At 52.8% G+C, this 27,882-nt stretch overlaps 1 protein-coding gene across 1 annotated transcript; it reads left to right on the top strand.

Moving 5' to 3' along the window:
- On the top strand, positions 1-27,876 carry LOC146583105 (uncharacterized). Its single transcript, XM_085279893.1, has 4 exons — positions 1-533; positions 2,511-2,588; positions 25,187-25,768; positions 26,654-27,876. The coding sequence occupies exons 1-4, from the start codon at positions 414-416 to the stop codon at positions 27,485-27,487; spliced, it is 1,614 nt and encodes a 537-aa protein (XP_085136019.1). The 5' UTR covers positions 1-413; the 3' UTR covers positions 27,488-27,876.
- The last annotated feature ends 6 nt before the right edge of the window (positions 27,877-27,882 follow it).

The following is a 27,882-nucleotide window of genomic DNA, read 5'->3' on the forward strand; positions in this document are numbered from 1 at the left end:
TTTGCAGTACAGTGATACTATAAAACTTAATCACGGTAAGTCTTTCTAACTGTAAACCACATTTACAGTAAAGCTGTTGTTATACTGTAATATATGTTTACAGTAAAGTGGTTGAACTGTAAAACATCACAACAGTAAAGATACTGTAGATCAGTAATTCCAGTAACTTACTGGCAATAGTGAGGCCCCCCCGTGTGGTTCTGGGATCTTTGCTCACCGTTCTCATGATCATTTTGACCCCACGGTCAAAAGACCATCAGTGGTCTTGTATGTCTTCCATTTTCTGATGATTGCTCCCACAGTTGATTTTTTTCACACCAAGCTGCTTGCCTATTGTAGATTCACTCTTCCCAGTCTGGTGTAGGTCTACAATACTTTTCCTGGTGTCCTTCGAAAGCTCTTTGGTCTTGGTCATGGCGGAGTTTGGAGTCGTCCCCGACCTGCAGTTCCAACCTTCCCGACCTGCAGTTCCAACCTTCCCGACCTGTAGTTCCAACGTTCCCGACCTGCAGTTCCAACGTTCCCGACCTGCAGTATGTTAGTTTCTATGTGCAATATTAGTTCTTGTCAATCCTTGTCACTACTGTATGTGTTGACATTGCAATCACCATTTGTCAAATAAAACAAAAGAAATACACAAAGGGGTTACCGCGTATCAGCTTGACTGTGTCATCGGCTATGTGTGAGTACGTGTGCTGTGTAATACCAAAACGTTCACAGACTCGGTTTATAGTACGTACAAGACAAACTTTATTTGGTTTCATGTACAGTCTGGGGTAGTAACAACAGATGTGATCTTTCCGTGACCAACAGTGTACAATTATGTTCGGGAGATCACATTGACAAAATGGAGACATTCACTCAAACACAACCACCGTTCTGACTCCAGGGCTCTCCTGATCGGTGCTAGTACCAACGTGCACCCACACAGGTCCGTTAAGGTGAACCATGCCTGTTGCCGTTATGAAGACAGATGCATCTCCTCTGCATATCGTCAGCCCCCCACGGACCTGATCGGGGCTTCCCGCCCTGCGCGTCTTCACATTAGCTGGAGGTTGAAACCATTGTTTGCTCACAGGGTTAAGAGAAAACCAAAACTTGTCATATTGTAAATCCGGGGCGATGGGGCGTATGTAAAAGTCCACTATCATGGAGCCATCTACCTCATTGTTCACCCCAGTCTGTGGTTCGAGTTTCGTGTACCCAGGCCTTTCCATCACCTCTAGTTCTTCGGCCACCAATCTACCATTCGGTTCTATGAAGTTAGAGGCGATAATGCATACGCCGTGGTCGCGCCGATCGGGGTCCGCGCCGGCAGTGTAGACGACACAGGAGCGTTCGTCCTTGTTAAGGTGCACTCGCAGTTCATCACGTTTAGCTGGGCCTTTTGCAAGCGAGTCCAGGTTGTCGTTCACCACAACGTCGCCTTTTGCCGTAATGTGGTACGTGTCTCCCAAACGCACACTCCCACTGCATGTGGACACTACAATGTCGGTCGGCAATGAGGTGAGGTCACACCCGAGTGAACATGGGTAGGCTTCCGATTTACAGAGGTCGAGGTGGATTCCAAGCTCCACGCGTCCCTTGACGTTAATGTCATCTATAGGAGTATTGCAACCCGTACCTCTCGGGCATACTTTAACGAGGAACACATCACCATCGTATGTCTTGACAGGTACCGCGACCTTCGTGCCCATGGTTTCAGAACAATAGCAGCACTCACACAAGTCAGCAGCTGGCTTTATATTCTTCATCGGCAACACGGCTGTGGGTCGGCGAGAACCGTGTTGTGGGTCGGCGAGGACCGTGCTGTGGGTCGGCGAGGACCAGATTTGCTGTGTGTGTGTGTGTGTGTGTGTGTGTGTGTGTGTGTGTGTGTGTGTGTGTGTAACATTGGCATTTACTCAGATCCAAGGCAGGCCAAATGTCTGTGATACAACCTACACGCAAAGGACACACATTCACAATATACGGGTACACACGTCTGTTTTATTTCCAAGTGTTTCAGACTTTACAGCGTTTGCAGACCCAGTATCCATCATCCCTGCATTTGGCACAGGTGAATTTCTGACATGTTCTCTTGCACCTGCATGACACAATGGAAGATCTGTGCTGAGAGTCGAGGAAGGTGTGAATGTGTGTCTTTTATATGTACAGGTCAGTCGATGTGTGGCATATAGATACGGCAGGCATTTCTGAAAGTTTTAACACAGAGGTTTGGCCTGCCTTGGATCTGAGCAACTCCGAGTGAGCAAATGTAAATGTGCCAGGCCTCAAGGATAATGGGTGGTTTGCACAACAAAAAACCGGAGGAGAAACAAGCTGACGACCTGTGAAAATCTCAGCATGGGTGATTAACACTTCGGGACTTGCACCAGAAAATAAAAAAGCCAGTAATTCTAGGGGGTGTTGGGTTTAGGGAAGTTACGCAAATTTGCGCAGGTTAGTAAACCTAGTGTTGAAGCAGACCGTGTAATTGATTGTGATTTTTTTCTCGAATATACACACAGGAGACCGCTTCGTCCAGTTCACACCAGTTCACACCAGTTCAAGCACAGGATTCCGCTTCAGTTCCGTTCAACACACAGGTAAGAGTGTTACCTTTCCCACGTTGTCAATCTGTAATGCAGCCAACACGTCTCTCCAGTTGTAATAGAATGTAGGTTTGAAGCAGCACGCCGTGCCTTTAAAGCACACTGTGTAATTGTGATATTCTCCAATGTCGACTTGTGGTATTCCAAGGTCAGGTGACAACTTTATGTTGAAATAGTACACGGGTCCAGCTGGCGGTGGCTCTAGGTACAGTGATTCTGAGCTCAGCATGCGTGACACAGAGCTAGACTGGTTGAACAGCAAACACAATATGCAAGCCGTAGGGCTTGCTCCATATGTGTTCGCGGTGTCGTTGTCACACCTCGCGACGTCGGCGTACGCTTGAGGTGATATCAACGCTCTCAGCGGCCGGCGTTTGCCGTCGGCTGCGCTGACCAGCATGCCTTTGCAGTTATGTGCGTTTGAACAAAATGGCAAACGTTGATCGTTTAACATTTGCAGTAACAGGTCTCTATTGTACGTGTGTCGAACGAGGGCTCTACCCGGTATAGCTCTCTCTGCGAGAGACGCCATCAGGGGCTTGGGGTTCTTAGCCAGCAGTTCCATTATGGTCAGCACCGGAGTGCAGCTTGTGCACAGAGCCGATCCCTGAGTGGAATCACACGCACACGGCTCGGACGCGGCGTGCGTGTCATGAAACAATACTTTGATGTCAGATGGAGAAATGTGTCTGCTTTGCGACACTTTGCGCAGTACACGATGTCTGATCTCCTGTCTATAACGGTCCACTTTGCTCACGTCGCAAACGCGCCGTGTGTCATCCGCCGGGCAGTCCGCCGCAGATCTCGTCTTTGGCCACAACGTGCACATTTCACGACGCTTGCCGCGTGTAGTCTCTCGTGAACATTTGACACAAGGCTCGCCCGCGCTACGCCCGGCCGAGCATCCGGCACAGAGCCAAAGACAGCACACTTTTTCCACAGCATCCTGAAAGGTCGAGCATATCCCGCACACAAAGCGCGACATGACCTCACACGACGTGAAGTGCGGCTGACTTAAGTACCATGTAGGATTGCCTCCTAAACACATGCTGCAAACTCTCACGTTGCAGGGACACCGAAGCTTGACGCCTGCTCTGTGTCTGTCTTTGCTGCTTTTCACCAAGGTCACCCGACACACTAGGCACTTCGAGTCATTGCTGTTGTGTTTTTTGTGTCCGGGTTTACCCAGTCGGCCGCTCCGCGTGTCTTTGTAGCTCGTCGTAGATACGCGCCTGTACAGGTTCGTAGCTTTGCACACAGACCTGACCAGAGCGTCTTTGCGTTTCGTCTCGCAATCTCTCAGCAGCTCTTCTGGAACCCGAGTCGCGGACAACGAAGCGTTTTCGATGGCGAACCGAGGGCTTTGCTGTGCTCTATTCAAAGCACTGTCGCTGGAGCCCATGCCTGTGATAGATGACATGGTCTACGTCCCCGGGGCGGAAGGCTTCCGTCTGACTGAAATGATGTCGGCGGCCCCGTGTTCAGATCACAGGTTCAACTTTGCTCACAGCGTACACGTACTGCTGCAGCGGACCTCCGGTTCGGCAAAGGTACGCTGTCCTTGTGATCAGCGTACAGACGGCAAAGCCGGTGATATAGTGCGACGAGTCGATCACGTGAGACACGACCGGGTCTCCGCGAGAGCAGCAGCATATCGAGCGCGATCCGGAGGCAGGCCGCTGTGGGCCTTCGAGATGAGCCAAGTCGTCACAGCGTACAGATGGATATTGAACCATCGCAGCACGGACTACACCAAGTGTTGCGACGCTGTGGTTGTGTATCAGATACAGAGATCCAAGTGGCTGCCTCCGGGGCTTTACGTGTACAGAAGAAGGCCTACGCACTTTGGCTGCACAGTGGACAGACCCGTAGCTGTGATTGAACAATTCAACCTTAACCGAACAGCCGTCGACCCCGAGCTGCCGAACGCCATAACGATTGACATGTTCCCGGGCTGCGATAACTACAGCGCCATGTACATTGTGATGCGCAAACAGAGTAGGCTCACGCCCGAGTACGGCAATAGGATATTCGGAGAGGCCGCAGCGTTGGGTATCGTGGAGTCGGTGCATCCACCCGGATACATGTCAGCCTCCGAGCGTTACGAAGTGGCCATCAGGACAGAGAGGATGTATGTGTTAGACCTACGGTGGAAGGCGTTCGACACCAGAACGAGATGCGTCCACGCCATACCCAGGATCAAAGGCATGAAAGCCATCTTATGGTCTAACCACAACGGCGATGTACAGAACACAGAATGCAAAGTGTTGAGTTGGCTCTTTGGCCACTCCAACGAATTGCCCTCGGACGTGCAGATGGTAGACTACACTGCCGAAACTCTCGGAGTCCGGTATATACTAGTGGACATGGACACATTCACCGGCGTTTTACCGCAGCCTCCTCGCGCCGGCATGTCGTTTTTCACACACACACATTTCACCGGCGATTTAGCCACAGCTACGGCCGCAATCGGCCACGTTACGGGCCCTAGAAGCAGGATGGGCTCGCCTTGTCAAGGTAAACCGCTCGACGTCTGGTACACGTTACCCTCAATGGGTTCGTGCCATCCAACGCCTTACACTTGTGGCGATAGATACGCAGACGTGAACATAACAGATGAGATGAAGGCAGACTTGATCGAATGGACACTCAAAACAGACGCCGCTGACTGTCAAGGCCTTGCCGTTCAGCACACACTGTATTACCACTGGGAGACCGCTCAGTACAAGATGATGTTGTGTCACACTGTACCAGACGCAGACACTTCGCTTAACATGTTCAGGCTTTGATCGTCGTATTGTGCGATACTCTAAGCTGTCTCCTTCGTTTGGAAATTTGTGTGTGTGTGTGTGTGTGTGTGTGTGTGAATAAATTGCCACTGCTGGGGCTACCATCAGACAAAGACTGAGGTAGTACACCATCAGGCAAAGACTGGGGTAGCACTATACACTATTTATAAAGCACACTATCATCTAGTCCATACTGTTTCACGCTTTGTATTTCAGGACAGTGTCATGGCTCAACAGGATTATGGTGTTACAGAGTGGAAGCGCATTGCCAAAGCGCTGCATTCTGGAGCCTTGCACAACGACATGACTTTCGAAACGACCCAAGACGCTCTCAACCATCTGTACTATTACCAGGAGTCATACATCGCCGCGGTCAGCGGCCATGACCATGGACAGTATCGTGATTTCTGCTACATTCATAAAGACAAACCGTGTCGCACTCATCAATGTCAACTTAAATTGAGTGTGTTTTTTCCCGGGGTAGCCACTGACAATCGATGCGCATTGTGCAATGGCGTGACAATGGCCCCGACCGCCGACGGAACCGTCGCCTACGGGATCGAGAACAGAAGACCGTGGTGTGAGATGTCGGATTTGGAACAGTTGTCTCTGAAACACTTGGAACACTTAGCTGTGTACCACACGCCATATTTTGTGATGTTGTTTCTGGGGTCAGTGAAGAACAAACGACACGTGTTACACAGCGATCAGGCGAGCAGGCAGGAACTGGTGCTTGTCATCTACAGCAAGTACGGGCACGGAGAGACGCCATTGACCTTTCACGATAGACAGAATAAGGATATCACTTTCCTAAAGCTGTGGTGGAGATACACGAACCGACAAAGCTCTAAGGTACTGAATCTCAAGATCCCTTATTATCTTGAAATGCCCAACACCACAACCCACGGCACGTGGAACCCTGTACACGACAAATTTGCAGATAGAACACCGGAGCCCCTCTACTCGTTTGTCAAGAGTGCGTGCATATGCCGCGACGTGTGGTGCGAGGACGACGCGTACAACGCTCCGCTATGTTCGTCTCCGACATTACAAAGCGTCGCACGTGCAAACGACAACTCTGTCGTGTATTCGCTACAGACACCCGTGCCTAAGCTTCACATCAATACAGTCTTGGACGCCACTGTGACAACGTACAACACCAGAGATTGGGAGTCCTTAGGTATGTCGTTGCCGTGTTGCAAACCGCTCGCCCCCAGGCTGGACTCGCTGGTGTTGGAGGAGTCTGTGGACTGCACCGTGCTGTCGCTGCGTGCAATTGTATCACTACACGAGATCTGGATTCCTCTCGAGTCGTGGCTGTCGCCGGAACACTGTAACGACAATCCCATTCTACCCGTGACCAGGCACAGGGTTGCCGCGGGCGTGTTGGGCTGCTTCAGAGATATCTACGAGAAGAACACAGTGCCTCCCAGGCAACTGTATGCTACCCACCGAGACTTGATCAAGACGTTGCTAGTGAACACGCGCACGTGGGACGTCGTGTCTCTATTACCCTATGTCTGTATGAATAAGATGTACAGGGCAGTAAACAGTGCGGCGGACGAGACGAGCCTGAGGAAGGCCTGTTGTGGGATAATGGTGCAGATATTGCTACCCCTCACCGGTGATGTCGAGAGTGCAGTGGACAGTTGGTGGAGTAGTGACGCGTCGGACAGTGCCGATACTATCGAGTCGCAGTTCTTACTCTTGTGCAAAGAAGGCTTCCGTGATCTGAGCACTTGGGACGCGTTACAACCCGAATCGTTTGGCGTCCGATGCATGTCGATAGTGGACGGCGGCTATGTCTGGCTGGGCGACAGCGTGACGGACGACAGCGTTATGAGAGATCGGCTGTCGGAGATCGGCCTGACCGAACCTGTCCGCGTCACCGTCATCGAGATACCACCGAAGCAAACCGTGCCATCTGAAGGATCTCTCACCGCGCCGATCCACAGGCCTGGCACAAGAGTGCTAGAATGTTTCAGAGGACTGGCAAGTGCACTCACAGTGAATGCTATGTGTGTGTCTATGCCCAACGACATGATAATACGCCGACATGAATTCCGTCGTAGCCAAGCTAGTAATAATGCCTACCACGGACCCGGTAAGAGGCCCTTGGCTCCTGACAGCGGCAGCGATCCGCAGGACAACGGCAGCGCTCGACCTAAAATGTCTTATGTTGAAACGCACACCGATGAGCCCATCATCATAGAGCTAATGAACTTTCCCCATAACAACGACACCCACAACATCACATTTCCAAGTATAGGGGACAACGTTGTCCCGAGCGAGCCATGCCATTCCATCAGCTTTTCATTCGACAGCCGCTTGTTCGACACTGGGACCTCGCTGGCGGACGTCGATGATTTAAACGCTGGATATCCGCTGATGGCACACATCGAGGATCTCGATACTATAGACGCTTCCGCGCTGATGCTGCACAACGCCACAAATCATTCCTACGACATCGTTGCTCCAATGCTGAACATGGAGGTAGACGGCGAGGAGGTAGACGCCGAGGAGGTAGACAGCGAGGAGGTAGACGGCGAGGAGGTAGACCCCTACGATGTAACCTCTTTTGATGTCAACACCATGATCTCGAGCTTGTTTCCCAATGTAGCGGCCGACAAAATGCATGTTAGAAATGGCGAAGACTGTGACATATTGGCTTTGAGTAACACAGACAAACGCAAGAAGCAAACGGTGGCGCCACAGTGTGAGCAGATGGGTGGTTGCGATGACACGCCAGCGGGTCCGAGTCATGGAGACGACCAGCCAACCCAGGCCGTACATGACGTCCGACTCGAGAGCCCTGTGAGCGGTGACAGTGCACGGCGCGCCCAAAGAAATCCACTGCCGACAGACGACGCATCGGCGATCGAACTACCTGACAGTGTCCTGTACCCAAGCGAATACACATCGGACGAGCCAGAAGTACTGCGTGCTACAACCGAAGCCGATCTGAGGTTCTTAGATAAAGTGCCAAAATGGAGGTCTAACGGAGTGCAGTACAGTCACCTGAACGATGCACGCTACGGGACGACGCACTCGCCCTACTTCACAATGGCTTTCACGACAGCCTTCGAGATCCAGAAACACAAAGGCTATGCCACTAAGCTAATGCTAAGGAAAACCCCCGACACGCCTCAAACCAACCCCACCGTGGGCTTAGAGAAAGTCGTTTGCACGCACGGTTGCGATGCCAACGCTCAGCAGGCGTCCGATGTTTACAGAACAGCTGTCGAGGATATCAACTCGAACTACATTATGGGCATATACGTATGTTCTAGACTGACGAGAAAATTTACCCGTCCGAAGGAATTCACCTACACACGATCGGATATACCATCGGTGACAATAAACTGCAAGACGGGCGCTAGGGTATACTACGCAGTAGATCTATCGAAGCCACCCGAGCGGGGGTTTCGCTACGTGTGTCTACACGTCAACGAATTCCCGATCGGCATGAGAATAGATTCCATTCTCGACATCAAGAGCACAGAAGCCTTGTACTTGGGCCACGTACTGACTACACAGAACGTCGCCGGGCTTTTGATCCACAGGATTTTCTCCGAAGACGCAGAGTTATTGGAGACTGTACTGGACATGCACACGCGGTTGCAGATACACCCGTTTGTGGCAAGGACATTCGCCTTGCACCTCATGAAGATGCCCTTCACGGACACAGGCGTCACCGGGGCCTTTGTCGGGGAGCATGTGGGCGAATGGAATTTAGGGAGTCCAGACGGATTGGCAAATATGACCGACAGCCAAAAGTGTACGCTGGCGTACCACGTCACCACTTGTCTTATCAAAGCACAAATCCTCACAATGAGTATACTCGGGTTTCCCCTGTTGAGACTACACCCTGGTAGGATATGGAGAGACGGCGCGCGCTTCAAAGTGGATTTGCTGGCATGTCTGCTCGATCACATCACGTCCAAACTGATTTCGCAGGTCTGCGTGCGCAAGAACGCGAAAGAGGACTTTGACAGTCCCATTGCGCCAGTGCCGGGTGGTGTGCGTGCCATCACCGACACGCTCAGAACGTTAGACCTCGACCGATTTGTACCTCAGTGGGAAAACCTGCCCGACGATTACGAAAACGACGTTCCCGATGGCGACATAGAGGTTTTCTATAGTATGTATGAGCAGTTAACACAGCAAGACGTGCGGGACGTGCACATATTGTCTCTCCTGGGTGAATGCGAAACATATCAGCCTTTCACTGTACCGACGGCAAACTGCCGGTCTGCACCGTTTGCGCCGTTTCATGTGCAAATACACAATCAGTACGTCAAGTGGAACAAGGTCATAATAGTCGAACCGGTACAGGCAGCGGACGCTCTGCCACTGCCTACGTTGATCCCACAACATTCATCGAAAAATAAACAACGTTCTTCTTTGACCACACGGCGTCGTTCTTCGACCACAACGAGGATTCCTGCACGTGAGCCCAACGAAACCGCTCCTGCTCAAAGACAGCTTCCTGCGCCAAGACCATCCAAAAGCAGAGCCCCCCGCAGGTCAACAATTTCTACACCGACCCCAGCCGTGTCACAAGCACGAGCATCCCGCCAGAGAGCAGATGCCGTGTCGCTACCACGAACACCACCTTCCCTCGAAACAGAGCAACCTCCCCAACCCGCATCGCCCGTCCCTGACACTGAGCGCAATCATAGCTACGTGCACGCATTGAACTGCGGTGTTGACTATATGAACACACGTCACAGTGTTTATTACGACTGATTTGTCTCCCTGTTCACTTTGACCAGTACATGTATATATGAATGCCAATTTATGCGCGTGCACGCCTGTGTGTTTGCTTTAATGCTTTAATGAGTGCCTCACAGTGTTTATTACGACTGATTTGTCTCCCTGTTCACTTTGACCAGTACATGTATATATGAATGCCAATTTATGCGCGTGCACGCCTGTGTGTTTGCTTTAATGCTTTAATGAGTGCCACAACTAGTCCCTGCTGCACTGGGTTTCATTTGCTATATATATATATATATATATCCACAAGTGATTTTTATTCTTGTCAATGTGAAAATGAACATGTTCATCTCTGTACATAGGGCAAGGGTTCTTTATTATACACACACAGATTACATTTGCTGTATGTCTACGAGTGCTTGGTTTTATTTTTTAATTGTACATTCAAGGACCGCTCAGGGCATTGTTGCCCTAATAATAGGTTGGAAATGATTATTGTCAATGTGGAAATAAACATGTTCATCGCTGTACAGAGGGTATGAGTTCTTTGTTATGAACAGAGAGTTTTTCCCGTGGGCTAATAAGATGAATTGTACTTCTTCCACCGAAAGCCATCTCTCCGGTGTCATAAGCAGAGTGTACAAAGCGTTTTCACCGTCGACTTTATTGTCATTAAGGTACACTGTAAATTCTCGGTTCTGCGCTCTTTGCGCAAAGATATGAGCCGCCGTTTTTCGTACCAATATATCTCGTGCCTCGAATGAACATTCTAGCCCCAGGTCCAATAACACCGAAGCGGTGTGAAATCCACAGTACCCGTCGCTTTTCACCGGTTTCACTGCAATGTCATTCAAGCGAAGATATTCCTTCAAGGTGTCACCCACGGGTATCGATCCCCGTGGTGTAGGTTGATCGCTGATGACACACCAACCGCGCTGGGTCAAATGCAACGCACCGTGGGGCCGGTTTACATAGTGCGGATTGAACACGTTGTATTCGCTTCCGTGCGCGATCACTTGGATGTTCAGCCCAAACATACCTCCGACTATAGCCGTTATAGGGACAAACTCACGCTCTCTGTCGCAGATTTCACGCAGTTGCACAATATCGTTGCACACCGAAAGCGTACTGTGTTGACTTGGGAGTCTTTTCACTATCAAATGTACCATAACTGCGAGCGTTTCTGGTGTCCTGGGCTCGCTAGTAGCATGGGACCGTTTAGTCGTGAGCACCCATAACGCTTGTATCAACCATGGATAAATGTTGTCGGCGTTCACGTCGTGGTGGTCCTTGGACCCCCGTACACTGTATGATGTCCGACCTATGTTTGTCATGCAGGGATTGTTTATCACGGGATCGTCATTTACTGTGTACTCCTCTTTGTTCGCAGGGGCCAGCTTCGCCAAGAATGCGTCCTCCTCGTCAAACCCCAGGTTCTCGACACTGTCGACCACAAGTCCCTTGCATACACAGTGTTGTCTTGGTACGACGCCCTGGGACACACTAAGGTTAGCTACACCCATTGTCAACATGTCCACCTCGACGTCAACATCGTGTTGACGTGTAGTCTCCTCACCGGTGGTTGTATTTGAATTTGTCGTCTCGTCGATCGGCTTGTCCGGTGTCGACACGAGACCCTCGTCGACTGATTCTGCAACATCCGTGAAAGTAGTGTCACCGTCCTCCAGTGTGCCACGGAGCGATTCTTCTGTGTCACCGTGGTCCGTACTACTACTGTACACGAATAGCGAATCGCACCACAAATCAAAGTCTCGGACGGTGCCGTCCACCAGCGACGTCGCCACGGGTCTAATTGTGTCTGCGCTCAGTTTGCCCTTAATGCTGCTGTGAAGACCGTACGCTATGTTACCCAGGTACTCGAACTTAGGCCCCGTAGTAGCATCGGCCTCGCGTCGACTGGCTCGACCGTGATGTTCGGCGAACCAACGGTCTCTGCTTTCTATAGCCATCTTCACGGTTGCCGGTAGCAGGGCCGTGCGACGTACGTAAGGCAGCTGTGTCAGCATCTCGGGCACGTAAAGCTGCACCAGTCTGAGGCGGGTGTGTTCGGCGAGCATGTCCCGAAACACCAAGCGCGTGGCCTTTGACATTTCCCCGCTCCTGTACTCCACGACTGAGTCGGCCGCGTCGGAAATGTCAAACGTGCGACACAGGCACTTGTCGGCGTCGGACCCCGACTGTAACAACTTGCTCCGTAACGTCGGGTGAGCGTATATAGCCGATAGATACACCATGAGATACCAAGCCGCGAAATATAACAGTCCTCCCGAAGTAACGCAGACCAAGTCGCACGCAAGAGCCGAGGCGACGGCCTGGCTAGACCGAGACAGCGCCGTGACCCCGCACGCGGCAAAGCTCAGCGCTAAAGTCGAGCTCAAGAGGCGATCGCACGAGCTATCGCCTCGACCTGCAAAGCAGGGCACGAGTCCGCGGTGAAGCGCTTCGACGATCGCCCCTCTGTCGCTCTCCGTCATCACCCCCAACGACACGAGATTCCCCAGTGGACCTAAGAAGTAAACGTCGTAGTGTTTGCGATCCACGTGCCAACACGGGCCTGCTGTCATGGGCAGGAACCGTTGCAGCGTGCGTTCGGGTAGGCCTCTCCAGCCCCTGGCCAACAGTTCAAGTAAGTACGCTGGGCTCGGGGTGACCGGAATGGCCAGCGCTCTAAATAACTGGTAACAAGCCCTGGTGGAATTCACAAACACGGGCCACAACTCCGTCGTGTAGCATTTTCTCCCAGGCGGCTCGAACATCAGTTGATCTATCGCGTTTTCCGCGACTCTGGGGAAACACAACAGAATGGCTAAAGTCACGTCCTCCGGGTCTTGCGCTCTGGCTTCCATGGCAATCGGAGCCACGTCCATCACATCCACTGCAGTGGATATGTCGGCGTATAACTCTTCCGTTACCTTATCTGTGCGACGCGACAGCTTCTCGCCAGTGGAGTATCTAGCGTTTGCGCGTATTTTACTCTCGAGCTCGTGGTCGGGTTCGTATGCTTGACTGGACGACGACGGCAGCGGCGGCAGCGGTGATTCGTCGGACATCTCGCGTGCTCTTGTAGATACGTGGTCATTTGCGAACATAACCACCAGGGCCTCTGCGTCCTGTTGCTCTCGAGGCTTGTACACATGGTATCCCACGGAATGCGCCACCGTAGCCAGGGCCCAGTTTTTTAAGTTTTCATCATCGGACCCGGGGCACTCTCCAAAGTTTATGCCGTACAGAATCCAACATAATTCTATCACGGCTTCGTTTCGCACAAGCCAATCGCCTTCTCCAGACGCTTCTACGGCGGCACACTCTATTAGAAACGCACAGGAGGCCAGAAGACGAGCTCTGCACAGTCGACACTTTACCTTCGCTATAGCAACCTCTGCTACGCGGACAGCATGCACAGCGGACCAAGGCGTGTAACCCGACAGTCTCATTGAGCGGAGCACGAGGCGTGTGATCGCCGTGTGCTCGTTGCCGCACGCGTCTCCACAATCACGCAGATGCGTGAACATCGGGCATCCTCTGGCGTCTTTGGCAACGCATTTGTAGTCGTAGAATTCTTGCGCCCAACCTAACTTGAGATCGTTGTTAGTGTCCAGTGTGTCCTTGCGTTCCTTCACCCAGCTCGATCGCAAGATCACATGCAGCACGGGAGCCAGCATGGCATCGCATGCGAACGCACCGAACAAATCCACGGCCCAGGATAAATTGTCAGTGTCCGCCAAGTAGTCGCGAATCAAGCCTAGCAATCCGTCGTCGTTCTTCTGCTCTATCACCATTCTGTTAAGCTCGGGCAGAGCGATGCATGCCAAATACGCGCCCCGTAGCCGTAGAATCGAACGCAAGCATTCCTCGGGCGATGACAACCAGGTGCCGTTGGGTGGTATGTCTTGTAGATGTATGTCCCCTTTCAATTCAACCACAGTGCTGTCCGCCACGTACCACACGGCCGTGGTGGATGACTTCGCCACTGCCTCACCAGAAGCGTGCTCGCTGATCCCCGCATCTACGTAGGGTACCATGGCTCCGGCTGTGGCTTGGTCCAACGACACGCATATCGCCCCACCTTTCCATTCGTAAAACCCTTGTCGTATCGGTTCTTTGCATACTTCACAATCCACATCATCATCATCATCATCCTCCTTTGGCCCTTTAGGTATATCCAACACCAAGTAGTCACACTGACTGTCCATGATATCGTTGCCTTAAACAATCACATATACAACAGAGGGGTTATTAGTACATGTCGGTAACGTGATCTCCAGTACCGCTCGCACTTCCACTCACAGGGCGCGTTTCCACTGCGGCATTTCGGTCAGTGGAATTGAACGCAACCCTGAGTTTTCACCAATTTGCGTATCTGACACACAAGCAAATGTCTCTCGTGTAACAGCGTCTTGGCAGAGAGCGATCCCACACCAACTAACGTGTCTAGTACAGCGAGGTCGCTCCGAACGTCCAAGTACAGGTCAGACATGTGAGAATCCGAGGCGCATTGTTTCGCATCCAGGTCCAGTCTCTGTCGCATGTCTTCCAGCAGTACTTCGAGATCCTCTTTGTGAACACCCTGGTCCCGGGGAACGCGTGTCAATTTGAGGTTCAGAGCGTTCAGTTTCTCAGCGCAGTAATCAGCCACAGAGCGCGGCGCCAGGCGCTTCGACCTGTCGATTATGCGGCGTATGTACGCTCTGGCTTCACACCAGGGTTCTCCGTGTTCAACACCGGGTCTTCCCTCGGTGTAATTCAACAGTTCCATCACCGTGATGTCTTTGGACACCTTCGCGCACATTTCGCGCCAAACTTGTATGTATCGCACATACAGATCAGCGTATCTGTCTAATATCAACCTGAGCGCATCTGCGTCGTTGTAGCAGATGTTCAGGGCATCGTGTACCGCGGCGATGTCAGCCGTCGTAGACTCGCCGTAGGACTTTGGCGAGCAGGCAGCTCTCGTCGCGGATAAGCGTACCATTTCTCGAACTAGGTTATTGCGACCTAAGGCCGCCTGCACCATGTAGTACAGACGCTCATCGCTACAGTCTACTTTGAGCTCGGGGTATCTCTCCAAGACTTTCTTGAAACCCGCCATGAGTTCTGAAACGGTTTTCGTGTAGTTGTCTAACGTCCTCCTGTACTTTTCAGCCGATGATTTGCAGTGAGCATCGTAGGCCTTACACCGGTGGCACGCTACTTCGTCGTTTGACTTGCGCTCTCTGTGGTAGCTAGAGGTGTTATGTAAATCGGCTGGTGGCCACTTAGCAGGCTGCCACGCGATCTCAACGTCCCGATCCACACTTTTGTCCGGCTGATGATGCAGTTCGGATGGCGAGATGGTCATGGTTACGTCGCTGTCGCTGTCATCAAAATTGAGAAACGGTCCGCTTGCGTTTGGCTGCCCGTGTGATTCAGCTGAACTCATATCATCATCGTCATCATAATCATAATCACAATCATCACCAACATCAACATCATGAGCAGACCCTTGGTTGCTAAATGTCATAGACTCTTCGCATTCCGGCGATTGTCCGTCTGTTATTGACACTGCAGTTTCCTCAACCGCCAATTTGTATTTATGAAACACAGCATCAATTGCACTAGACAGCAAGGGTCGCAGCGACCCGGAGTAGTCGAAATCAGCATGTCGCTTCCAAAGAGAAGCGGAGACGCCAGGTTCGGTCATGATGGTAGCGATAACCTGCCGGAGGACAGGAAACACAACTCTGTGATCATTCACAACGGCAGACCCCACAAACGGCCGCCTCGTATGCATGATAAATACATAACGTATGTGTACACGTGCCTAAAGCGAGGCAAGCTACAGCTTGTCGACAAAGAGTTGTCACATTTGTTTGGACCAAATAACACCGTGTACCCTAAGCTAGATCCCATCTGGATGGCGAGGTTTCTAACTAGATGCAAAATATTTTACGATGACTATGTCAGCAAACACATACGCTCGTCTAGCTCCGTGCTCTCTAGCGACGGATTGCTGCTGTACGAAGCGAGAACGGCCCGCAGCACCCACACCGTGGCGGATGACCGCGGGCGCATTGTGCGACTTCACAACTTTGCAGATCCTTACGAAACCAGAGAATTATCGTGTGAAGAATGCGCTCGTTTTGAGGAGAGCACAGTCCTGTTTGACAATGCGGCGTTTGTGAAGCGTGCCGATCGAGCGGTTTTGTCTCTGGTCCTATGTGACGGCTCGCATCGGTCCCTTCACGAGCCGTCTGTCGGTATCTCGTGGGATGCGTATTTCACAGTGAAGGAAAAAGACATACGTGGATTGGAAATGGATTCTGAGTTCGTGTACACCGCAGACGGCGTGTGTCTGTATATGATGGTGGCCTCGTGGAACACGTCGGTGTGTTTGGTGTTTGACAGCTCTTGTCGAACCGATACAATTCGGACACTGTGCGCTTTGGCCCTAGGCGATCCGGAGCTCGGGAGCGCTTTCACGCTGCGGTGCAACATACCAGAAGGAGTACGAGATTTGGACCTGAGAAGCATACAACCGTTGCGGGCTGCCGACAACACCCTAGTTAAGCCAAACATAGGGCACGTCGATCAATGTCGGCGTGGGGATGCGTCGAGTGTACAGAGAGGCCTTATGTGTTTAGAGGAAATGGTCAGGGTGCCGGCGGGATTCTCGATCGTAGCCGAAAACGAGCTAGTTGTAGTGTTGAGACACATACTACGAGACGCTGTCATCGTCGTGCCCAAGGACACTTGTTTGGAAACGAACCGGACCGCAGACTGCCCTGATTCTGTCGTACCCGAGGGTTGTGTAACGGAATGGTTTTCGTGCAATTACTCTTCGTTTGTGATACACAGAGGAGTCACGGGCGTGCCTCCGCTTGCTATATCCACTGCGCAGATGAGCGGTGACGCTCCCACGTGTACCAACGGCACATCGGCTAAAGTGGCAACGCTACGCGTGTTCCCAGCTACACCTTCCAATCGTGTAGCACCAACAACACGCCGTGGGTTTCGCGGTTATGCGTTTGACCACGCGGTGTGCCTGTTGCCAGGCTCTATGTCAATTGTAACCCAGAAACGATTGGAGATTCCCAGTTGCATTGCTATCATGTATTCAATTCTTGCGTTCAGAGGCCTGACTCTGAACGACAACACAGAGTTGTCAAACACTCCGACTGGTCTTCTCTTTGCCTGGAATGTAGAGTTAGACGAAGCTAAAGTTATCACGGCGACTTATCTGTCGTTATCCGACTCGTTTGTCCTGCCTACCGACAGTACGTTTGAACTAAGGGTGGAATCGCACGGGAGCTTGATGAAACTACGCAAGATGCTATCCGCTAACCCCAGGCCTTTGGTTTCGACCGTGAGACTGCATATGCCGGGTACCGAAAGACCAATGGCACCTGACATAGAGCAAGGTTTGCTCGACGCACAAGAAGCACTGTACTTTGAAGGCAAAGAAAACGGAGACGCTACTACTACTACTACTACTACTACTACTACTACTACTACTACTACAACGGCCGAACACGCTCAGGGGGCAACGGATCGCGATGAGGACAGAGCGTCGGATCGCGTTCTGCCTTTGACAACAACAAAGCTGAGATTTGGATCGCACATGATTCCGACGGGACACTGTGTGTTATTTGGCCATGGTGTTGATGACAGCAAGTGCTTTGCACGTGTGACCGTTGGTGTACGCACATTGGGTCTTTTGAACGTAAAGATATTGAGAGCGTGTGGGGTGTTTCACAAGAAGCACGGGAGCGGGAGAGCTGTGCTCCACATACCTCGGACAAAGGGGGTCGTTCCAAGACCCAAATGGCTGGGTGAAGACACGGTGTTAAGCGACGACCTGTGTGTGATCGAACTCAACGGGAGTCACGCCGACGGCCTACCGGCTCCGTTGATGGAGCAAACGGGTTTCTTCTTTCAACTAAATTATTCCCCGTCATCCCCGTACGAGCGGACGCAACAGACCGCATCGGAATGCCCGGAGGTGACGATGTCCAGGATCGAACAAGCTATATGCAGCGACACCGCCAGAGGCTACGAGGAACAAAGACTCGTACGCCTATTCAAGTCTGCGCACGCGAAATACGAACAATGTCTATTTGACGTAGAGACGGAAGAATGCGACGATCCGTCGGCGTGTCGACGAGAGACGATGTCATGGATCGTGGCGGCTAAGAGACGAAAACCTCCGGGGGTGCGCGAGGAGAAAGCCGTCATAGGAGACGGTGAGTTTTTCCCTTTGATCCACGTCGCCGTGGACTCGGACCGCGACAGGATCGAGGAAGAGGAGCTGCTATCGTCTCCTCTAGCCGAATACAAACTCCACCTGTCCCGTAAGTCCCAACCGGGACGGCACGCGATGGCCCGAGCCGACAGATCCGTGGGCGAGTGCGGTTGCGCGTACGAGGCCTGTTTGGACGAGGCCGTGTTACTCGGACACTGCGTCAGGGTGACCGAAACGGCGGGCGCTAAAAGGAACTTCGACGTCAGTGCGTGTTTGACGTGTTTCTACAGATCGGTGCATCCCTGCGTGCCCGACATGAAAGTAGGGGACATCGTGCTCGATTACGAATTCGTGGTGCACGGTAGAGGCCGGCTTCATCCAGTGTATGCGCTTCTTAGTCATTTGGCTCAGAGTTGCAGGGTCAACTGCCTTCCCTCGTATAGACTGATAATCCTGAGTAGGCACAGGGGGGCGTCGGTATGGACCAGGGGCACGGACGAGACAAACTCTCGCATGTTGCGAGCCAACACGGTGGGCGCTTTCCTATGCGCCCAAGATCACAGATTGGCCACGCTACTCGCGAGATGTTGCAACCCGACGCCTTTGCTCTGCTCGGAATTCTACAACGGCTGCGGCCTATTGCCTCGCGGGGACGAAGAAGAGCTGCTTCGGGCAGCGTATTCCAGAACCCTAGGACCGGTGTTTGAATTTGAACAGGTCGACGCTTTCCCGGGGAAAGTCACCACTAGCTTGGGCGCGTGGCGTTTTCTGCGACTGACGACGAAATCCTCAGATGTCAAGCGGTTCCCGGGTATAACTGTTGTGGACGGCCACACCGTGGCGTTCGCCTCGGAGTCGCCGTTGTTCTACCTCAAAGGCGAGGGTCCTTTGGTGCAACACTTGGAATCGGTCGCGGTGATAGTGGACAGTAGCTCGCAGTACAGGACGGACGTACTGAGAAACGAGACACCCGACTGGCCAGATCCTACTGTCATACAAGACCCCATAAGACGTAGGCCTAAACACGCCGTCCTCGACGAGATGTTCATGCGGAACGGTTACAGGGACCCGTTGGAGGTATCTAGTGTGGAGCGAAGAGCGTGGTCTTCGCTCGTATGCGCGCAATGGACTTTTGTCAAGCGCCGCGACCGCGGCGGTGTGGAACGCGACTGGGAAAACGAGTATCCTGTATCTCAGAGCCTAGTCAGCGTAGGACCTAAGGACTCAGGTGTTGCTGCTATCAGATGGCTATGCGGAGCGCCACCTGAGCGTTTTTGCAACGGAGGGGCAGCGTTGCAATCCGAGGGCAGCGCGCTGGATCGCATCGAGTTACATTCCGAGATGGCTCGGCTCAAAGACCCGCTCGTGTGGCGAGGCTTCGACATCTTGTGTTCGCGCGTGATGGCCTGTCCTGCCGAAAAGCTGTGGTCCACGGGTCTCTGTACAGTATCGAACCACGCGCTGGATGCGTTCGACGAAAGATCCACGGTTCCCGCGGCGCACCTCGTAACGATAGTACACTCGAACGAATGGTACGCCCGTCCTTTGGGCACCGGCGACACGGCCGTCGAGTCTAGCCTTCTGTTTTCTGACGCGCAGGTTTGTTCAGCCGCGGAATTTGTTCACGCTTTGGCTCGTGTGATGCTTTCCGGGACCGTGCACGAAGAACTGGAGATTAGGTGCTTTCGCCAGGGAGTTTACGCGTACATTCAACGCTCTGTGGCTTGGTTCGCCAGAGCCGCGGGGCCGTTTAGGTCCCGTAACGTGACCGTGTTTACACCAGAAGCCGAGCGTGGCACCAAGCCGTGGACGCATACCCTCCCCGCGGGGGTGGATGTTTTGAAGTCCAGCAGAAGCAGTTACATCGTATCTTGTACGTCTCAGTGCGCCGAGAGATCGGACGTGAAAGCGATGCTCGCTAACGGTGTGGCAACCGAGAGGGTGAACAGCTTCGGTAACCTAGTGTTGCACGCGGATCGCAAAAGCGTACAGCTCTCACGGCAACAGAGAGAAGCCGGACTGCATGTAGCTGTCGAGACTCTCTACTGTGACAACGCATCGCACGGCGCCGAAACCGGCGACGACTTGGACCGAGTGTACATTTACTGCGATCGTTCACTGAAGCGTTTTTGTGAATTCCACAATGTGCCTAAGGGGATACGGGGACCTGAACTGTGGGCCAGACCTATACCCTGGTCTAAGACCAACCCGTCGGCTTTTTGTTTCAAAGTATCTCAGTTGAAATACAGATGGGAGTCTGGGCTCGATGAGCCCACGCAGGTTCCCGTTCGCGACGCCGGCGCTGTCCATTCTCAGTACGAGACGCAAATACACAGGTGGCAACGGTGCGCCTCGGACGGCATGCTCGTCCCCAAAAAAGCTAGGTTTTGGTATTCGGTAGATCACAAAAGATCTTTCGCGAGAACGACTGAGCGCTCTTCGGTCAGCGAAGGCGAATCGTGTGAAAGCGAGGACTCCGACGGTCGCCCTCGGGCAGACCCGAGGCCCCAGGACTCGGATTCGGTGACGTTGGGCTGCGAGTGGTACGACGAGGCTGCAGCTGGTGTGCTGGTACTCAATTCTCACATTGCCATCGAGTTTACATACGCTACCCCTGCCACCGAGGGACACGTGTTCTTCGACCCCGTCCACAACAAGGATTACGCCGGAGTAGTGCAGTTGCAGGAGGACGGGAAGTTGATCAAGTTCTACAAGCCGTACAACTACAGATCTCTCACCTGCGACTTGTACACCGTTCTGATGTACGGATGCGGGCTAACGCCGGTGTTTGCGAAGGAGAGTGGGATCGCGCACTCGGATGCCGCGGCTGACAATGTGCTGAATCTAGCCCTGTGCGCCGTGGCGGTATCCCATCACATAACACCAATGGCCCGCACCCCGTGCAGAACCGTCGCAGTTGTTACGCCGGGAGGTCGCGAGCAAGCCCTAGCAATCGCCAGAGACATTAACCGTGTCGTCGTGGTGACAACGCCTCGTATTAAGCGAAGGGGAATAATTGTGGCGTACTCCTTCAAGCGGCTACCCGAAACGCTAGAGACTGAATTCAGAAACGTGGCTCTCCCTAGGGCTATAACGGCAAGGTTCAGCAACTGTCCGTGCCCCACGGATTTCCTATGCCGTGTCGGCGTGTCTCTGTACAGCAAACTGATGCAACATTGGCCGCATCTCGCCAAACGAGGTGACGTGAAACACCCTACGAGTTCGCGAGACCCGAGATGGATGGGCCTGAGTTTGTGTCTCGCCGAGTGGGAGAGGAAACTGTCGATAGCGGACAAGTTGGCTCCGGGGGCGATAGAGTGTGCGCTTCGAACGCTCCGTCGACCACGCTAGAGCTTTACGACATGGCCTGTCGAGGCAGAATAACGGGAACGATCGACCCCAGGCTGATAGATTTCACCTCGTCCTACAGCGAACCCAAGTCCTCCGCGCGTACTCCGGAGCAACCGACGGATAAACAAGTCGGCGAGTACACGCTGTGGCTTACGATCCAAGCGCTAGAGAGATCTCACTTCATGCTGTCGAATCAAGCTCAACCGATCACGTTGTCGGCGGCCGTGGACGTCTACAGAGCTTTACTGCGGGACTTTGTGACTTGCTCTATAGAGGAGACCGTGGCAACGCTGGACCTGTTACAGGGCTTTTTCATAATAATGCTACGGTATCCGTTCATGCCAGAACTGTCGGTGGACACCAAAGAGTGCCCCGAGTGCTATTTTGAAACCGAGATCACGATGGACTCGTGGGAGCAAGTCAGGAGGCAGATTTCCTGTTGTCACTTCACGCTCAGACACGAACACATACCTTACGCGCGGGACGAGGCGCGACAAGCGAACGTGAATTTTCACATCGACGGAAACGGCGAAATGTGCCGCCTGGGACCTCGTAGAACCATGTTCATAAATCAGGGAGCCGACGAGACGAATGAGGGCGAGCGCGTCGCGAACCCGGGCAAGTTCGTCGAGCAGATAGCGATGCTTAAGAGACGAGACGAAACGATTAAACAGAAGACGATGGGCAAAGAAATATTCCATCAGCTTTGCTTGCACACTCGAACTCTCCGGGAACTCGAGACGCCTCGGTATCTGAGCGCCTATCCCATCGCGTCGCTGTACAGGTTTTACGGCTCGCTGAACAGAAGCAGACAGAGAGCGCAGCTGCTCTCGGACCACTACGCACTGACACCCGTGGACAGGACCGCGGTGTCCGTGAAAACGGAGGACCTCCGCATGAATCTAAAGTCCATCTCGACGACCGGCAACAACGACAAGCTACTGTCGTACGTGTGCATGGCGATGATAGGACCCCTGCGTAGATACAACCCCAGGTACGGATGCGTGGCCGACAGAGTCGTGCTATTCAAACACCTGACGGCGTCCGGCTTTCCCGTGGAAAGCGCCTCGATGCTGGTGAAGAACGTGCTATCGGTGAAGCGCTCGCTCATGGTCGAGTCGACCCTGGACGCGGCCCTGGAGTTGCAATTGCGAAAAACGCTAAATCCTACAAACTATAACAGAAAGGTGTCGGCTCTGATCTGGTTATTCTCGCACATCGCGGCGTATTGCACGCTTCGTCAGCTGGACCATGGACACGTGCGCATGGGGGACTCGCCCGACGAGATGGACGCCGACGGAATCTACGTGTTCGACCAAGACCACGTCGGGATTAGAGTGTCCGGCGGAACGCCGGCCGCAGCAGCAGGCGATCGACGCTCAGTGCCCTGGGCCTCGGCCTACATGCCCTTCTCACGCATTCTGGAACTGCTTGCGTTGCGGGATTGCGCTAAAGAAAGACTTTGTTGACAAGATATCGATGTCAGAACCCGAACATTGTTACGATACACTCGTTCAATGCGGCTACATGCCTCTGACCGTTTTGGTGAACATGAGATGGAAACGAGACGTGTTGGAGAAACACAACGCGGCGCTGGCGGAAGACCACGCCGTTCACATTGAAGACCTTAGGCGCGAGTACGAAGAATCGAGACAGTCGAGACGGAGGCGCAAACCTTCGACCGAGCGAATGAAAAACACCGTGAAGTGGAAAAGGCCGGTGTCGGCTGCCAAAACGCCTAGAAGACGGCCAAAGAAGAGGACGGGCCGATGCGGCCCGTGAGCCCCACGGATTTTGCCGTTGTGCATACCACCCCAATATGTGTACATACTGTGTGCATGTCTAAGGGTGGAATTGTTGTTTGTTGTACTGTATAACATGTATATGAACATGTATATGAATCTAATGGTGATGACAATAAAGACAACAAAGAAAGTAAAAGACACCAGTCTGTGTTCATGACACGATGCTTTATTTTTTTTTGTTTTTTTTTTGCTCACTCGCTCACACATCGGGTAAACATCATAACGTAACATGACATTACATAACATACGGCGTGAACTCTAACACGGCGTGTGTAGGTCGAGCATCCGACGCGTAACTGTCACTTTCTGTCCAACTCGCTCGCCCTCGTCCTCGTAGTATCCTCCGTAACACGGGCCTTTTCGTTTTCTCGACGAGAGCCTTTTGGTTTGCCGCTCGGTAGCACGGTCGGAGACGGATCCTTTCTCCGCGGTCTCCTCCGTGTGCTGTGAGCGTGGGTCGTTGCATTGTCCGCCATCTGCGAGGTCTCTGTCGTCCATCTCTTGCTGTAATACTGCGTTTGAAATGTACGTATCCAAGATCGCGCTGACCGCGGTAGGTAGCCTCTTTCGCTTGTCCGGGTTCGTCAGATGCACTCTCTTGGCGAACGCCGCGTCGTTGGCGTGACGATGCACGTGCGTGGATAAAGTGGACCACTGATTGTGCTTAGTTGTAGTTTTGTCAAAGAACATGATCACCAGATTTCTGTTGTCGAACATAGTACCCAATACACGATGCTTTAAATACGGGAAAAGGCAGAGGGAGACCATGGCCACCATCGTGTAGAACCCGGTGCGACTTGCGTGCTTGTCATTGTATTTGCCGGCCAGTTTTCTCATGAACCGGTTGATTTTACCTTCTTTGCAATCGAAGAGAGTCGACACGGCCACGGCGTTGCCGAACGCCGCGTCGCGAATTACGCTCAGATGTTCCCTCGAGCACCTCAGCGGAAAGGCAGACCTAAATGCTACCTCTTTGGCAAGGGACAGGGTAATGGCCATCCAGGGCGAGCACAACACTCCGATAGAGGTGCTGGTTGACCCTCTATCGTAATGTACATGGCGGTACTCGTCGGAAAACTCCCGGGTCAATAGCGTGGCGAAAAGCGCCACCGTCACCGGCAACGAAGCCGTCAAAATCATCTGGTTCAGGTCCGTGTTACGAGGCGGCGCTGTGTTCTGTCCGGACGTGTACTCCAGGCCTCCGTATCCCAATTCCAGGCTGAGGTCCCTGGACGGCATGTGGTACGAGGCTCTGAATTCCACTTGCGGTTTGCGGAACACCAGCAGTTGTTCGACGGGGCACTCTGGCGGAGGCAACCTCTTACGTTTCGTCCAGTCCACCATGTCGCGCACCAAGGTACACCCCGGGCCGGAGCACACGTGTCTACTACAGTGATCGTGACACACGTGTCCTAGGGCCTCGCTGCTGCTGAACGTGCATGCGTTTTCGACGCAATAGCTCACCCACTGGGGATCGTCTATTAACCCCATAGGTAGGAGATTCGCACCCGGATCCCTCGATCCCATCGCCGTCTTCTGTGTGTCTGCCCTTCTTTTCCTGTCCTTTTTTCCTCCTGTCTTGTGTCACGATTCCTCTGTGACCGTTGCATGCACGTTCGCCGCGATTGCGATGACGCGCAGTTGGTTCTGATCGCACTTTGTCCGTGTGTTTTTGTGCTTTCGTTACAGGCGAGTAGGGGCCAGAGCGCCGATCTGATCTTGGTAGACGAGGTGGGATTCGTCAGCTCCAAAGTGCTACTAGCCGTTCTCCCCAATATAGCGTTCAGGGGACGTAAACAAGTGCACATCACCAGTCACGTCAACAACACCCCTTGGTTGAATAAAGTAGCAGACATCCGAGGGGACGACGGGGAACCCGCCTATCACGTTGTATCGCAGAGCTTCAAATGTAAACACCACGCCAGGGACCCGGACTCCACCTGCGTTTGCATGGGAATCTACTGTCCACAGCACATTTCCGTAGACAGCCATCTGAAGCAACTGATGAACATAATTGTGCCTAGGGGCTTCGAGAGCGAGGTGACGGGTAGCAGCAGCACGTCCTCTTCGGACACCAAGAGCGACACGACTACTCCGTTCGAGGCTTGTATCATAAACAAGTTCCTATCCAGCAACTGCGTGGAGTTGGAACGCATGGTCCAGAGTAGCGTGGCCAGGGCCTACATATGCATGGACCCCACGTTCGGCGGAGGCTCCAAGTCCTGCGCCGGAGTGTGCTGCGCCGTGGAGCTAAGCGGCGGACAATTGGCGGTGAGTGCGGTCGTCTGCTGACAAGCCCGACACGAGCAGTTCGTCGAACACGTAGTCGTAATCCACCTTAGCCCATTGTTGTTGTCGTCGTCGCGAGTCTCCCTGTGTGTCGCCCTGAGGCAAGTCGTCCGCGTGGAGGTCTAGCAGTGTACAAATGTAAGCGGTCACCCTGGCCTCCGATTGTAACGTCAGCGAGGTTTCGGTATCCGCAGTAGAGCACGACACCATGTCCATCACCTGAGCCCACGTTCCGCACGTACACTCTAAACCTGCCAATCTCATCATCCACCCCGTGATGGCGGTGGAAATGATTACGTGCAGATCGCGTCGCCCCCGCTCTCCCTGACTTTGTAACACAGCCATGTATCTCAGAGCACCGCCGCGGATGCCTTCTACGGACGCGAAAGACGCCAATGTCATATTGTCGTAACTGAGAAAATTACATTGGGCTATGCAAACGTGCACGAACCGCTTAGGCACTCTGTTGCCCAACGCCAGGGTTATAACGTCCGACAGCGTACAAGGCACGGTGGGCCTGACGAGCTCCGCGGCGTGACGGTGCTGCGCCTTGTACGTAGACGCCAATTTGTCAATCACTAGGATCCTGGCAGGGGAGTACGAGACCAGTTGAGCATACATGGTCTTAAGTTGTCCCAAGTCCATGTTAGAGTAGAACGTCATGTTGCGGCGGTAGGCGGTGAACACGATCATGAATTCGTAGTGCGATATCACATAGTCCCACGGAGCAGCGAGCAACTGGCGGATGTCTCTTCTGCACATCTCACACGTATCGCAAAACATTGTGTGTCCGCAATCTACTCAGACCGACAATGATGTGTGTGTGTGTCGATGTCCTTTTCTTTTTCTTTTTCTTTTCCCTTACAGGTGGTGGGCTTAGAGGAGTTGGAAATAGCGGACCTGGATCAAGTGACTCGCGTGTACTCGGCTCTGCTGTGCGCTCACGTCAGGCTATTGAAGGTGCTCATGCCCAGAGTCATGTGGAAGGAAGTTCCTGTGGTTATAGTATTCGAACAAAACACGTACGTCAACGCACTCGTGGACGTGAAGAACCTGATGGAACAATCGCTGTTGGGTTCGGGGTCTTTGATCAAATTCTACAGCAAATGGTCTCACGTCAACAACAAATACATGCTCGGGAAACACGTCAGCGCCAAGACCAAACTCGACATGGTGCTCAGCGCGGTCTCCGGCATATGCAAGGGTGCGCTTTGTTACTGCGACACCGTGATGTCTCTAGGCTGGGCCGTGCTTTCCGAGGCCACGAAGAAGACCAACGCTGTAGAAATGACTATGGGCTACACCAAGGGTGCCGGTTCCAGCAACCGAATGGGTTCGACTATGAACGTGGGCATGTACAAGCGATCTCGCAGGGGTGGCAATCTCCCCACAGCTATCACCTCGAGCGTGCTGGAGTCGCACGATGTGATATCGTTACCGGATCACAGGTTGACGGACAAAATGCACGCGGAGCAGGGCAAGTTGCTACTGGGTAAACTGAGAGAGGAAATGTCCATGGTCACCATAACAAAATCACAGAAGGGCTTGGATGTCGTGAGCACGGGCGGCAAAAGGTCCGTGGACGGTCAGTACACCAGAGACGACATGATTTCAGCTTTCCTTTTGTTGTGTCACACCAGAGAAGAGTTACAACAAGGGGGCGAAATGGTCCGTGTGCAGGGCGAAGTGTATTACAGGTGAACGATAGACTGTGTGAACCTTTTGTTGTTGTAGAGTATAGGAATCACACTGCCTAATTCATATGTCACATCGAAATAAAACGCTCGTTGAGCACATCGGTCGGTCTTGTTGTGTGGTTTGTTTGTTTTTTGTTTGTTTTTTTTTTTGCTTGTGTGTCTGACTGTAGGTCGGGGATCCGAACTACCCCAACCCCGAACTACCTAGGTCGGGGTTGGGGAGGGGAGGGGGAGTATTTTATTAAGACTCATATATTCCGAACGGCAAAGACAGTAATAGGAGCCACAAGTATCACACGTTAACAATAACCTCGGTGAATCGACAGCGAACGATATGACAACGTTACGCCTTTCGTGTTTTTGCCGTGTTGCGATGTTACTGTGCGCCTTGTCCCTAGC

This window comes from Mchenga conophoros, linkage group LG1, assembly GCF_057382185.1.
Source record: "Mchenga conophoros isolate Kocher_MC1m ecotype Shallow Benthic linkage group LG1, M_conophoros_male_GT1.1, whole genome shotgun sequence".
Lineage (NCBI taxonomy): Eukaryota > Metazoa > Chordata > Actinopteri > Cichliformes > Cichlidae > Mchenga > Mchenga conophoros.

Bases quoted from the DNA above. Each gene is read 5' to 3' on its own strand.
- LOC146583105 (XM_085279893.1), top strand. From the start codon at position 414: ATGGCGGAGTTTGGAGTCGTCCCCGACCTGCAGTTCCAACCTTCCCGA. The intron at 2,589-25,186 runs GTAAGAGTGTTA...CTTTCGTTACAG, and splicing joins CAGTTCCGTTCAACACACAG to GCGAGTAGGGGCCAGAGCGC. The intron at 25,769-26,653 runs GTGAGTGCGGTC...TTTCCCTTACAG, and splicing joins TAAGCGGCGGACAATTGGCG to GTGGTGGGCTTAGAGGAGTT.